Source organism: Artibeus jamaicensis, unplaced genomic scaffold, assembly GCF_021234435.1.
Source record: "Artibeus jamaicensis isolate MK-2021 breed Jamaican fruit bat unplaced genomic scaffold, CSHL_Jam_final scaffold_625, whole genome shotgun sequence".
NCBI classification, from domain to species: Eukaryota; Metazoa; Chordata; class Mammalia; order Chiroptera; family Phyllostomidae; genus Artibeus; species Artibeus jamaicensis.
In genome coordinates this window covers 5,409,814-5,423,115 of record NW_026522051.1, presented here as the reverse complement: position 1 = coordinate 5,423,115, position 13,302 = coordinate 5,409,814, and the positions used below count along the sequence as shown (strand labels likewise).

Genomic DNA, 13,302 nt, shown 5'->3' with positions numbered 1-13,302 from the left:
AGCTCACCCGACCTCTGGGAAGGGGGTCAGGGTGGGGGAACGGGGGTGGGGGGAGGGAGGGAACGAGGCAGAGAGGAGCAGCACCAGAGGCCAGGAGAGAGTGTAAAGGGCCACAGCTTCTTTTTAAAAAACTCTGTAATTTGGGAGAGGATGGTGATTGATTTCCAAAATATACTTGAGAGTCTCACCTTCCACAACACAGCTTCCTTCCTCACAGCCCTTTAGTGTGTCAGGCGGATGCGCAAGAGCCCCTCGGGGCCCCGGACGCAGCATCCGCTCTGACCCCTGGGACACACTGTCCCACAGACTTGGCTTCTCCCTGCACAGCTGTCTCAGGGCCCGGGTGAGGTGGCTGCAGACACGTCAGGCCGAGTGGGAAGGGATATGGGAAGCCCAGGCACATGGGTGCAGGGAGGGGTGGGGAACACCACTTCCATTTTCCTTTGTCTTTTCCTTAAAAAAAAAAAAAAAAAAAAGGCAGGGGTGTGATTGGTTGGAAGGGGCGAGAACAGACCCAGACAGGTGTGCGCTCCAGAGGTGAGTGCCGGGAGGAGCCCTGTGGGGGAGGTCAGGGCAAGGCCTGCAGCATCAAGTTCCTCAGAAGTTTCTGCCGGCCCAGCTCGTAGTCCTCCTCGTCCACGTTCACCAGCAGCTTGATGGCTTCGTGGCCCACTGCCTGCTTGAGGGAGTCTGTGATGAAGACGCCTTTAAGCGCCTCCAGTAACGAGCCGTTGATGTAGTCGCGCCAGAATGCGTCGAGGTAGGTGAGCTCGGAGAACTTGATGTCACAGATGATGGAGCCCAGGTCCCGGGACTTGAGGATGGTGTTGGCCTGGTTGAAGCGCTCGAACTGACGCTCGAGCGGGTCCTGCTTGTTGGAGAAGACATTGCCCTGCAGAGCGGTCTCGTGCTGGCAGTACTCAGCTCGAACCCGCAGCCTGATGTCTGCGGGGAAGAGAAGGGATGCATGAGAGATGGCCGTGAGGGATGAGTTTTTGAGAAAGGTTCAAAGAGCACCAGAGCAGCGAAGCTGGAGCACCGGACGGCCCCTCCCCCTTTTCCAGCTGCACCTGAACCAGCCTGAGTGCAGGCGGCTCCAGAGCGGAGCGGCGGTGCCCAGGCCCCGTCATCCCGCCACTCAAGCAGCACCTTGCCTCTGGGAGGCATCTCCCTGATCAACAAGCACAGGACACCCGCACCCGCCCTCACACAGAGTGACCGGGGGCGGTCCTACAGCGAGGATGTTGTGCCACTGCCTCTGTGAACTGGCGTCACTAAAACTCTGCCCCACCCTGCACCAGCACTCGAAGGAAGCCGGCCCTGGAGAGCGTGCCTCTGGGACCCATGGGCTTCTCACCGCATGTCTGCTTCTCCTTGGGGTCCGGGGTCACTGACTTCCGGCGTTTTCGCTGGCTCCCAAGTGTGGCTCTCCCTCGAGCTGGCCTCTTGCTACACATCTGAGGGCCCGAAGTGGGGCAGCACACCACAGGGTAGTGGGGAGGCACTGGCAGGCGAGGGGAGAAGACAGTGGGGCAAATGCAGAAGCTCAAACACTTCTCTTACAATGAGGAAGGAATCACTGAGACTTGGCAGGAAATGCAGGATCCACAATGTGACGACAATCACAGGACCCAGGGGACACAACAGCACCTCACCTGGTTTTTATGGGGCTGTGAGGGGGGAGGCAGTGTCCTTTCATTTTAAGCTGGGAATATGATGGGTCCCATGTCCTCTCTCTTTTTTCTTTAAAAGTTTTATTTTCAGAGAGGGGGGAAGGAAGAGAGAAAGGGAAGGACAGACATATCCATTGGTTGGGTTGCCTCTCACGCACCCCCCAGTCGGGGATCTGGCATGCAACCTGGGCAAGCACCCTGCCTGGAAATCGAACTTGTTCAGTAGGACGACGCCTGCCCCAGGAAGCCAGGCTGATCATGGCCCATGTGCCCTTTCTTGATAATGGAGTTGGGGGAGTTAATACCCTCTCACCTGTTTTAGGGGATTGGGGAGGCCTTGGCTCTGGATCGCTGAGGGCTCTGGGGGTCACATAGCGAATCGATGTCTCCTCCAGATACTTGTCTACAAGGTCGGGGCAGACTGCAGGGGAAGAGGGAGTCATTCGGGAAGACACGGCCCTCCCTCCGCCTGGTCCAACCCTCCAAAGGCCTCCTCACAGCCCCAGGCACTCCCAGGCTCAGTGCTGCCCCCCACTGGCACTCCTCCCCATTCCCAAGTCCCCAGCCCCCTGCCCCTCACCAGCCCGCCTCCTCTTGAGGGTGACGTAGGGCAGCAGGTCATGGCGAGTAATGATGCGCAGCAGCTGCAGCACCTGGCGGAAGTTACTCTCATCACAGCGGCCCTGGCGCTCCAGCGCCAATAAGAAGTCACGTCCGTTTCGGATGAGGCCCCGCTCGTGGTCATCAATGACATCCACAAAAAGAAAGGACAGAACACGCACGTCTCTGTGCGTCAGGTGGGTGCCCACGATGTCGAACATGCGGTGCAGGCTGTACAGCCCGTGCTCCTGCTCGCCCCGCTCTTCCGGCCACACCTGGCTTGCCCTGCGCTTCAGGCCCGCCATGCTGGGGGCTCAGGTACGTGATGCTTTCCGGAATCCCTGCTCAGCACCTGCAAGCCCCACCACACTGTGAGGACAAAAGAGCCTGTGAGCTTATCGGTAGCAAGAACTGGTCTTATCCCCTCCTGCACTGCCAGTGCTAATGCCAGGCCTGGCACAGGGCAGTGCCGAGTGAGCGTGTGCTAAAAACTACGGCCTAGAGCTCTGCCCGCAATGACAGATGGTGCCCTGAGTCCAAGACACCACTGCGGAGCTGGAGTCACTCCACCTAGGTGAGGACACGACGTGGGATTTTAGTGCCGCACGTTCAGCAGGCATGGCTGTTAGATGTCACCCGGAGTGTCCCCCATCTCCAACACAGTGCCCTTGGTCCCTTGTGCTCCGCTGCAACCCGTTCACTTCTCAAATGTAGGCACAACTGGGCAGAAGTGAAGTTCACTCTTTGACATGGGAGCTGTTGCAGGTGAACTGGGGGCTGAGAGGGGGCAACTAAAGATCTCCGGAGTGAGAACCAGTTCCCGTTCTGTCTGTACCACTAACAAGCCAAGCCGCCGTGTGACCTTAAGCGAGTCTCATGGCCCGATCTACCAAGCAGGCAGGAAGGAGACCACTGCTCAGACCTGGTAAGGAGCTGATGAAAACACATATGTGAAATCACTTTGTGAATCTCACACAAATTGTCCTGAAAGGGATTTCAAAGAAATAAGTCTGGAGCAGTCTCCAGAGTCTGTAGCCTAGACTCATCCTATCATTCCATAAACCTATCTTTCGGTTTCCTCCAATCCAACCAAGTCCAGATGCATAACTGCTCAGAAGGCTAGTCGGTAACATACACCAAAACTCATGAATTTAAATCCAGAAACATTACTAACCAATGTTTTTTTTAATTTTTTAAAAAGATGCTATTTATTTTTAGAGAGAGGGGAAAGGAAAGAGAGGGAGAGAAACATCACTGTGTGGTTGCCTCTTGTGCGCCCCCTACTGGGGACCTGGTCAGCAACTCGGGCATGCTTCCTAACAGGAAATAGAACTGGCGACCCTGTGGTTCGCAGGCTGGAGCTCAATCCACTGAGCCACACGAGTCAGGGCTCCTATGTGTTTTTTAAAGTTTACTGATTGATTTTAGAGAGAGAGAGAAACACTGATTTACTGTTCCACTTACTTATACATTCACTGATTGATGCTTGTATGTGTCCTGATGGGAATCAAACCTGCAACCTCAGCACATGGGGACGACATTCTGACCCACTGAGCTCGCTGTCTGCCCAGGGCCACAGAAACCCTATGTCGAGCATTCTTGTGATTCTCCTGCTCTCCTTGTACCCCAGGATGCTCAGATGCCATTTGGACAGGCTGCCTTCTAACTTTTCCTCATGTTTGTCATTTACCGACCCCCTTGTCACAGGCCGATCACAGCCCTACATTCATTTTATGATTCGGCATTTGAGTCACAAAGTTCCTCCATCACCCCAGGTGACGCTGAGGACCCAGCCAACAACCGCCCCCAGGTCCAGCCCTGCTCACCACCCCTCTGGCCACGACCTCCAGCTGCCCACTCATCAGACACCCCGGTGATGCTGCTTAGACCCGCCTCACCTTCCCACCTTCATTCATGGCCCTGCCCTGGTTCAGGTCCCGGCAATCTCGTGCCTGGACTTTTGCCAACAGCCTCTTTGCGGGCTCTGTTTGCCATCAGTCTTAAGCCACCTAAACCCACTGCCACAGCCAGGTGAATGAGCCATATGAACAGCCTAAGAGACCACATCACTTTCTGCTTAACACCCATCTTCACCCCCTTCCTTACCTATGAGAATGGCCCAAACTCTTTACACAACACACCAAACCTTCCAAGACCTGGCCCTACCTACCTTTCCAACCTCATAACCCACTTTTTATTCTGCAACATTTTATCAGTTTGTTAATAGTTCACATACATCATGCAATTCATTTCTCTGTGCTGTCCAAAGGGTATTCCCTTTGCCCGAATGCCCCTCTTCCTTCCGACTCCATGCCCCCACCACGACACTTTTCCAGGGGCCAACTCCTCCTTGCCCTTTAAGAGTGAGCTTGGGCTGGGGTGTGAGGTCCTGTCCTGTGCTCCCATGGGCACTGCTCACTGCCGGTGCCCCGCCTGCCCAAGTGCACTGCAGCAATCTGCACATGGAGAGGGGCTAAGGGCCTCGCAGTGGACAGGGCCTGGCACCCAGGCGGAACTATCTCCAAGAGATCATCACGTGCAACACCCATTAAGAAGTGCACTCAAATAAGTCCACGACTGAGAGGACCTCATAAAAAATAGATGCGTGCAACTCGGTTACCACACACACGCTCCGGCCAGCTGCAGCCTCCCGACACCACAGCGCCGCCCAACCCACAGCGCCGCACTCGACAAGACAGAGGGTCCGTCCATCTCAAACACCAAGAAACTGAAAAGAGGTTAAGAGAAAGAATAGAAGAAGCTACCTCAGAATAGCCGAGAGCCAGTGGAGCCTGGTCCTCTCTGCCTCAGTGACCCTAACCACCGAAGCACCAAAACTCAACACACTTGAGAACAGAGAGGTCCACTCCTGCGTCGCTGAGCCCCACCCCATGGGTTCTGGTGTGTGAATAGGAAACACAGCCCATATCTATCAGGAGATGCCCCACCCACTGCAGGGGAAACAGCTGGGAAAACAGCTGTTCGAGTCTAGACTGGATTTCCTCGTCTCTCCCTCCCGTTTGCCCCGATGCAGTCTTTGGGTGTGAATGCAGGAGACTGGAACAGACAGCTCCTGGCTCCAAGCAGGCCACCCAGGAGAAGCAGGCCTCCTCAGAGCTACAGTGACTTCTCCTTGTCCCCCATCCCACCTGTTCCCTCTGGCCACCTGTTGACTCTGAGGCTCCCAAAAAAGCAGATGGGCAGGTTTCACATTCAGCCAATAAGAAGGCCAAGCTGCTGCAGCCCTTCCCAATTAATTCAAAGTGTCCCGACTGTAAACCCCAGGAAGTGAGGAAACGCGGCCCCAGGTAACAGGCCACTGGAAATGAGGCAGCGCACAGGAAAGCACCACAGTCCTAGTCATTCTCATTACTCAGCAAGGATACAATTCTGTGACAGGCCTCAGTCCTCCGAGGGTTAACTCCCTACACTTGAAGGAAAAAGCAGCCACTTTTAAGTTCTAGATTCCCAGGCCGGATCACTCTCCGTGCCTGAAGTGATCAGAGCTTCAGGGTCAGTGTTTCTACACCAGGGGCGGTTTTGCCCCCGAGGGGGCATTGGGCAATGTATGCACATGTTTTAGACTGTCCTGCGGTGGGGGGGGGGAGTTACTGGCAAGCAGTGAGTAGAGGTTACAGGGGCTGCTGAGCACCTACAATGCACAGCACGGTTGCCCACAACAAAGGATTGTCTGGCCCAAAGTGTCGACAGTTCTGAGAACGAGAAACCCTCCTCTCCACGGGGCAGGATGAAGAGTCTGAAGGAAGAGAGGTGGCAGGCCACTCTCCACCAGAGGTCTGGAAAAGAACCCCACTCGGTTGCAGGGACTCAAGCCCACTCCGTCAACTCCAGGAGAAGAGAAGACAGCGAGACACAGAGTTGTCTAACTCTCAGGCCCGACCGGCACCCAAGAGCTCCATCGCACTCCAACCTCGGTCTCCAGCACCTGCTGTTGCCATTCAGGTGAACGGCAGGTGGTAGGGCTACACGTCCTTGGCCCCATCCCGGGAGGTCTCATCTGACCTAGTTCAACCTGGACCTAGGATAAGAGAATGTGCCACCCTGTGCAAGAAAGACACAAGGGATCCTGCGCTCAACCCTCAGGGCCAGCTCTGCAGTCCTAAGACTAGGCCAACAGCCGCCCCTTCTTTGTTAGGGTGCCAATCAGACTCATTCAATGAAGCACAATGAAGGAGAGGCCTATGTCTTCCAAGGCCACATCCTTGGGAGACAAGTCAGGAGGCTGGATAACAGGCAGCCCTCACCACTTAATTATCACCTCAGACGATGAGTTCACTCACTTAGCAACCCAGGTGGGGGTTCCAAGAACCTATCTAACTTCAGCATTAAAAGAACATGGCCAACTTCCTCTTAAACCAAAATACACTCAGCTTTCTGTGGCAATGAAGCAAGGGAACTCAGCTTAAATTACACAGAGAACCTAAATGCAGCTGCCAGAGCAGTGAGGGGAACACACCCCTTCACAGCAGCAGGTGAGCAAGAACTGCAGCGTCTCAGGGCCTGAAATAACGACAGACACCGCAAGACACATACTCCAGTCAATGTGAGTTCTGACCCCACTGGCAGGTTTGAGTCCATGTGAGAACCTAAAATATGAGTCCCCACTTCAGTCTCTCCCAAATAATCCTGTGCTCTGATGAACTGTTGCATTTCTTAGAGCTGCAGTTTGTGTCTTCTCTTTAGGGAGGTCCCGGCCAACCAAGGACCTGCAGGCAGTCTGTCCACCAGATTTCCTCTCAACTGGTTATTCATAGGTTTCTACTTTCCAGCAAAGTCAGGCTCATCCCGATCAGGGCCAGTCTCTGCATTTTCACAGAACCACAGGTACCTGACTCTCTCAGAAGCCCTTAGGGAGTAAAGTTAAGTGAAAGAACTAAAAAGTGATGCTCTGAACAACTAGGAGACAGAGTTTACAACCTTCCAGGGCAACAGTTAGTGGACACTGTAGCTAAGGGCAATGTTCCATGTGTTAAAAAATGGCTCTCCAGAGCCGACCAAGAGGACTAGACAACAACAAAACGGAGTGGGGAGCCTGCCCTAATCTCTGCTCTCCTTCCCTCACACCTAACACCCAGTTACCACAACAGACCCATGCACTCGGTTTGGCAGGTGAGAACTCCTTTTACCCGCCATCCATCCCACTACCGAGCTCAACCCCAACACGTTTCTCACGCCATTTGCAATCCTTTGCATTATTTGAAAACAATAAAAAAGTTCCAGACTTACCTCTGCCAGAAAGATAATTTTCCAGGTCTCTTCCTAGCAGATCGGAAGCCAGAAGCAAAACAAAAACAAATAAAAGGGAAAAGGGTCAATTTTCAAGCCTTATTTTGAAACCTCAAAGGCCCAGTTAGTCAATCTTGGTTGCAAAAATAGACAAACCCGGATTCCTCCTGATGGAGATGACCCTCCTCTGCTCTTAATCCGAGACCTCACCCCCAGCCAAGTCCCTGGGCTTCGCCGCCTCTCCACTAGTCAATCTACACACAAAAACGACTCTAAAAATTCCCAGACTCAGGGCAAGAAAGGTCCCAAATTCAACAACTTGTGGGGAAACCAATTATCCTCTGACACCTTCTCAGCTGAAACCTCAGTTCCTTATGAGACCCGCCTAATTTTGTTACAATATTAACGTTGGCTCTCATCTTTAGGGAGAACCGGGAAGGTGTTACAACCAAAAAAGATACTTCCCATACACTCTGTCACTTATCGGACCAGAACTGCGCTACAAACTATCTCAGTCCTTTCCCTCGGCAGACACAGAAACCAAGATACCCAGCAGGGCAGCATCCAGCAGCGCTCAGACATGCACCAGGGACGTTTTCTATATATAAGCGTTGACCCCTCCCTCCTAGCACCCAAACAGCAGAAGAAAGGTCTGGAAACCAAGGCAGGCATGTCGCCAGCCCGCTGCTGCCCGGCGCACCGGTCCCTCTCCCGGACGTGCAGAGGCTACCCTGGGGCACGCGGGGCTCCGGCGACCCAGCACGGCTCTCCCCGAGTTCTCGCACCGCTAACACCCAGAAAAGTCCTTCCCTCCGACCACACTCCTGGGACGCCGTCTTCCCCGGTTCCCCTTCCTTTCCTAACCGGGGAAAATAAAGGAGAGAGGAAGCCAGGCAGCGCTCGAGACCTAACGCAGCCGAACGCTCAGCCGAGTCCGGTTCTGCAAGCCCACCTGACCGCCCCGCTGCCCTCCCACGTTAGCACGAGTGAAGGCCTGCCAGCGGGGACCGGCCACAACTGATGCCCTCAACTCCGCTCGGGGCCGCCCCGCGAAGGCAGCCGCGGCCCCCTCCCCGCCCGCAGCCCCAGGTCCCGCGTCCCGGCCCACTGCCCTCCCTCCCAAACTTTCTCGTCACCTCGTCACACCGGCAGGCTCTCCACTCCCCAAACCTCCGCTCTCGCCTATTCCACCCGAGTCCTGCCGCGGGCCCTGCCCCTGCCACCCCGAAGAAGCACTTTCAAGCCCTGCCCCAGACGTCGCGAGTCCGACCCTCCGCCGCCCACGGCTCCAACGCCCCTCGCGGGACTCCCGGCCTCCGCCCGACCGCACGCCACAGCCCTGCCCTCCGCGCCCCGGCTCCCCTCCACCTCGCGCCCCCAACCCCGCGCCCGGTCGGACAGCGCCCCGCTCCGCCCGGCCGCCCACCGTCCCGCCGCCCGGCCCGCGGACGCCCCCGCCCCGCCGGCCGTCCCGCACGCCCCTCGCCGTGCCCCTCCCCCACCTGGCAGCGCCGTCCCCTCCCTCCCCCGGGTCCTCGGGCTGCGCGTCGCCGCCGCCCCTCACTTTCCAGCCCGCAGCCCTTCACGGCCCCGCCCGGCCCCGCCCCGCCTGCTCGAGCCCCCTCCCCGCTCCGGGCGCCCCGCCGCCTCACCCCGGGCTCAGGCTCGGCGACGCCATGTTGGATCCATCTGCGCCGCTCCCCCCGCCGTCTCCCGGCGCCGCATCCGGGCTCCTGCCGCCGCCGGCGCGGGCGTGGGGCGGGGGAGGGGAGCGGAGCGGGGCGGGCGGGGCGGGGACAGGCGGCGTTCTGAGTAGCGCCTCCGGAACCCGGCCCGCCGTGGGCCAGCTGGTGGCGGCTTCAGGGCCACAGTAGGGCACGGGCCGAGGAGCCATGCCAGGTGAGGGCAGCCCGGCGGCGGCCTGGCGCAGGCAGGGCCTGGCTTCACCTCGGCGGCCAGAATGGAGGCTGGCGGCCATCTTGCTTTAGGGCAGCCTGGCACCGTGCGCGTCTCTGGGCGGCTGGCGGCTGCGGGGCCGCGGAAGGGGGCACAGAGGGTCGCGTTCGTGACTGTGGGAACATCGGTGGCGCCGGAGCTGCCGGTGTCGATTCGAAGACCCACGGAAAGGCGGGCTGGCGGCCGTGACGCATGAGGGCGGAATGGGACGGGTCGGGTTGCGGTGGACTGGGGGGGGAGGTTCGCGCGGAGGACTCGACCTTTGCCCTGAGCTTCCTGTTAACCCGGACGTCCAGGAACCTGGGTCCGCGGCACCGGGCGCTGCTCGGTGTCCCTCTAGCATTGTCCGCCGAGAGTTCCTCTGTTTGAGCTCCTGCGTCCTGAAGGAAGCGTCGCCCGAGCTAAGCCCTGGACCGTCGGGAACTGGGGCTGGGAGGTCAGCCGGGAATGGTCTGTGAGTTTAGGGGACCCGATTACACAAAGCCTTGAAAATCGGTTGGTTTTCTCCTGAGAGCCCCGGGTAGGCTGTGAAGAGCCTTAGCAGAGGTGAGAACAATCACCAAGAAATCTGCATTTTAGAAAGATCACTAGTGCACTGGGGATAGCAGTGGGCTGGAGGGGACGAAGTTAGAAGCAAGGAGAACAATTGGGAAGCCCTTACCAAGCCCAGGGATAGCTAGAAGGGAGCCTGGGGTGGGAAAAATAGATTGGAAATGGGTGTGCAGAACAGGGAGGAAATGCAGGATATTGCCCGGTGTTCTGATTTGAACAGGTGGGGAGTAATGTTGCCATTTTTGTTTTGGATCGGAATATGAGTTTGGGGTCCCCTGGGTTATCTATTAGGCAATGGAATGAGATCCTGTGGACTTGGAACCCTAAAGAAAGGTTTGGTGGGTAGTTGTGCGCATGTACGTGTTACTAGAAATGGTTGGTGAAGCCTTAGAAATGAATACGATAACCTAGAGAGAGGAATACCTGCGCTTCAGGGATTACATGAGAAAAGGAGCAACGACAGAAAGGAAGGAAACCAGGTGGCAAATATCAAGGAAGCTGGTCAAAGGGTTGAATGTAACAGCTCAGGTAAGATACGACTAAAATGTGTCCATTGGGTTTTGCAACAAGTTAAGTCATTTAGTAATTTTGGAGAAATGTTTCAGAGATTGTTGGGTAGGAAACCAGATAGAAATGAATAGAGTGACTGGAAAGCCCCAAGTTACAGGGTGGGGCAAAAGTAGGTTTACAGTTGTTAGCATGGAAAATACTACAATTCTTGATACATAATAACACAAGAGTAAACTGTGGTTATGTGTGGCTGGTGTGGCTTAGTGGACTGAGCGCAGGCCTGCAAACCAAAGGATTACTGGTTTGATTCCCAGCCAGGTCCCCAGTTGAGGGTGTGTCCCACAAAGTGAGAGGTCCCCAGCTGATGAAACCCAGCCCCGGTTTGGGGCATGCAAGAGGCAGCAATCTGATGTTTCTTTCCCTCTCTTTCTCCCTCCCTTCCCCTCTAGCAATCAATAAAATCCTCAAAAAAAAATGTTTACAACTTCCAGATATTTGTACAGTGGTGTGTTTCTAAGCTAATGTTCATGGCAATTTGTAGGAATGTTTTTTGGTGAGGGTTGGGGGTCGCTGCAAGTTCACTGTTTGAACACGAAGCCTTGGGATTTTAACAGGTGCTGGAGAGAGCCCGTCAACAGGGCTGAGCAGATTTCCAGAGGTGGGGTGGAGTTAAATACCAGCTAAACCAAGGGCATCTGTGTAGAGATGGGTGTTCATGTGCCCATCACCGAGAAAAAGTACTTTAAACACTAAGATTTTTTAAAAGATTTTATTTATATAGAAAGGGGAAACAAGAAAGAGAGGCAGCAAAAACATTGATTGGTTACTTCACACGTCCCCAACAGAGACTTAGCCTGCAACCCAGGCATGTGCCTTAACTAGGAATTGAACCAGTGACCTTTCGGTTTGGGGCATGACACCCAACCCACTGAGCCATGGGGGTCAGGACCAAACACTAAGATTTTTGGTTAGCCGTAGCTAAACAGCTCTTCACCCTTGGCTTAAATTGTATACCATCTCTATAGTTAGAACAAAAACTCTATTTCTTGCCTTGTCTTCTTTTTCTACCCTCTCCTTGCTTCAACTAAAAACCTGGGTTTCCCTTCCTTTACATCAGTTCCAGTCTGTATTCCTGAGAAAACATCCCTCCAGCTTTCAAAGACTGGCCCCTTCACCTTGGCCCCCGATTGCTATCCCTTTTTTTTTTTTTTTTTTTTTTTTTGCTTCTTGACACATCGTTCCCACAATCACCTCTCCCTTCACTGCACTCTGGGCTGACACCCTTCAGCGACTGTTCACATCTCCTGTTTCCACTATGTTGTATGAAATAGTTCTCAACTCACTATAATTCTTGGAGATTTGAAAGCCCTTTCTCTGTATTTAGAAAAAAAATCTACCTTTTACTGATTTTTTTTTTTTTTAGAGAGAAAGACATTGATTTGCTGTTCCACTTATCAATGCATTCATTGGTTGGTTTTTGTATGTGCCCTGACTAGGAATCGAACCTGCAACCTTGGCATGTCAGGTTGATGCACTAACCAATTGAGATACCTTGCCAGAGCCAAAAATCTACCTTTTTATAACTTGCACTTTTTGGTCTTATTTTTTTTTTCCCTGGATCATACTTCATTGTCAGCCCTTCAGACAGCTACCGTGTCCCGATGAACTATTTTATCCAAGTCTCTGGTGGCGCCAATTCAAAGTGTAGCAGATCTCATCTTCCACACTTTGAACTCTATTAAGGCAGCTTGTTCTGGTCTATGCTGTCCCCTGTCTCTGCCAGAATATGACCTTTTCACACCAGAGAGCTCAGGCCACACCCCTTCAGCAGCCCACTGTCACAAGTATCCCCCCTTAACCCCCAAGCCCAGTGAGCCCTCGTCCCTGCCGCGGCTTTACTCTTGCACTTTATTGCATGAGGACTTGCTTACTTGACAGTCCTCTCTAGTTCTTGGTTCCCCCAACTCCAGGCTGCCTTTGTGACTCACCCAGGCTTCATAGTGGCTCCTAATTTCAGTTGAGCTTCAACCTAGAACTCCAGTGTCTCCCAGTTTCTCAATGGAAGAGTAGGGCCCACAATGAGTCACTGGAAACTAATGCTCTGCTGTCCAAAATGCTTCTCAACCTGTTTCTTTATAACCGCTCTCTGATGCCCCCTGGGGATGACTTCTGAGTCACTGGGTACCCTGCCTGCCAGGATAGGATACAGGCCCGTCTTACCAACCCCACCAGCTAATTAGACAATCAACCAAGTCTTCTGTGGTGGGTTGTTCAATCAACTAAAAATGCTCCTACATTCAAGCCCATTCTTTCTTTTTCAAAGAACCTATCAGAAAACATGTTCTTCCTGAAATCAAGATACACTGTCTCGATGATGTTCTAGTTTGTTAACCCAGTAACAATGGCAAGGAAAGTCATCAGGCATTCACTTACTAAGGTCAGGTACTGGGACGGTGCATGTGATAGGAGGCACACTGATGAACAAAACAGACACAGCTTCCTGGTTTACATCGTGGATGGCCACTGAGAAAGCGAATACATCATTTTAAATCGAGGGAAGCGCTATGAAGGAAAGAACAGGATGCTGGGATGGAAAAATGAGTGATCAGAGAAAGCCTCTCCTTGAAGACGCAGCGGGAAGCTGGGGCCTCAGGAGCAGGAGGAGGCCAGCTGTGCTGCAAAGCCCGGGGAGAAGTGTCCCAGGCCACGAAGACGCCTGCAAAAGGCCACAGAAGATCTGACACTTCGGGAGACTGAATCACTG

General features: G+C 54.3%; 1 protein-coding gene across 4 annotated transcripts; it reads right to left on the bottom strand.

Moving 5' to 3' along the window:
- Positions 1 to 448: 448 nt before the first annotated feature.
- Positions 449 to 9,301, bottom strand: DEDD (death effector domain containing). Of its 4 annotated transcripts, none has more exons than XM_037150015.2 (6): positions 9,173 to 9,301; positions 7,521 to 7,553; positions 2,254 to 2,642; positions 1,987 to 2,094; positions 1,358 to 1,504; positions 449 to 945 (listed from the first exon to the last, which is right to left on the bottom strand). In XM_037150015.2, the coding sequence occupies exons 3-6, from the start codon at positions 2,576 to 2,578 to the stop codon at positions 569 to 571; spliced, it is 957 nt and encodes a 318-aa protein (XP_037005910.1). In that variant the 5' UTR covers positions 2,579 to 2,642; positions 7,521 to 7,553; positions 9,173 to 9,301; the 3' UTR covers positions 449 to 568. The 4 variants fall into 4 exon arrangements, with proteins under 4 accessions (XP_037005910.1, XP_037005924.1, XP_037005933.1 ...); XM_037150029.2 differs by lacking the exon at positions 9,173 to 9,301 and adding an exon at positions 8,657 to 8,787; XM_037150038.2 differs by lacking the exon at positions 9,173 to 9,301 and adding an exon at positions 7,677 to 8,566.
- Between the last annotated feature and the right edge of the window lie 4,001 nt (positions 9,302 to 13,302).

What these genes read in the sequence shown, in the direction of transcription:
- DEDD (XM_037150015.2), bottom strand. Translation starts at nt 2,578, where the DNA reads ATGGCGGGCCTGAAGCGCAGGGCAAGCCAGGTGTGGCCGGAAGAGCGG. An exon ending in CCTCAAGAGGAGGCGGGCTG is followed by an intron (nt 2,095 to 2,253) that starts GTGAGGGGCAGG and finishes CTTCCCCTGCAG; the next exon opens with TCTGCCCCGACCTTGTAGAC. An exon ending in TCCCCAATCCCCTAAAACAG is followed by an intron (nt 1,505 to 1,986) that starts GTGAGAGGGTAT and finishes CTCGCCTGCCAG; the next exon opens with TGCCTCCCCACTACCCTGTG.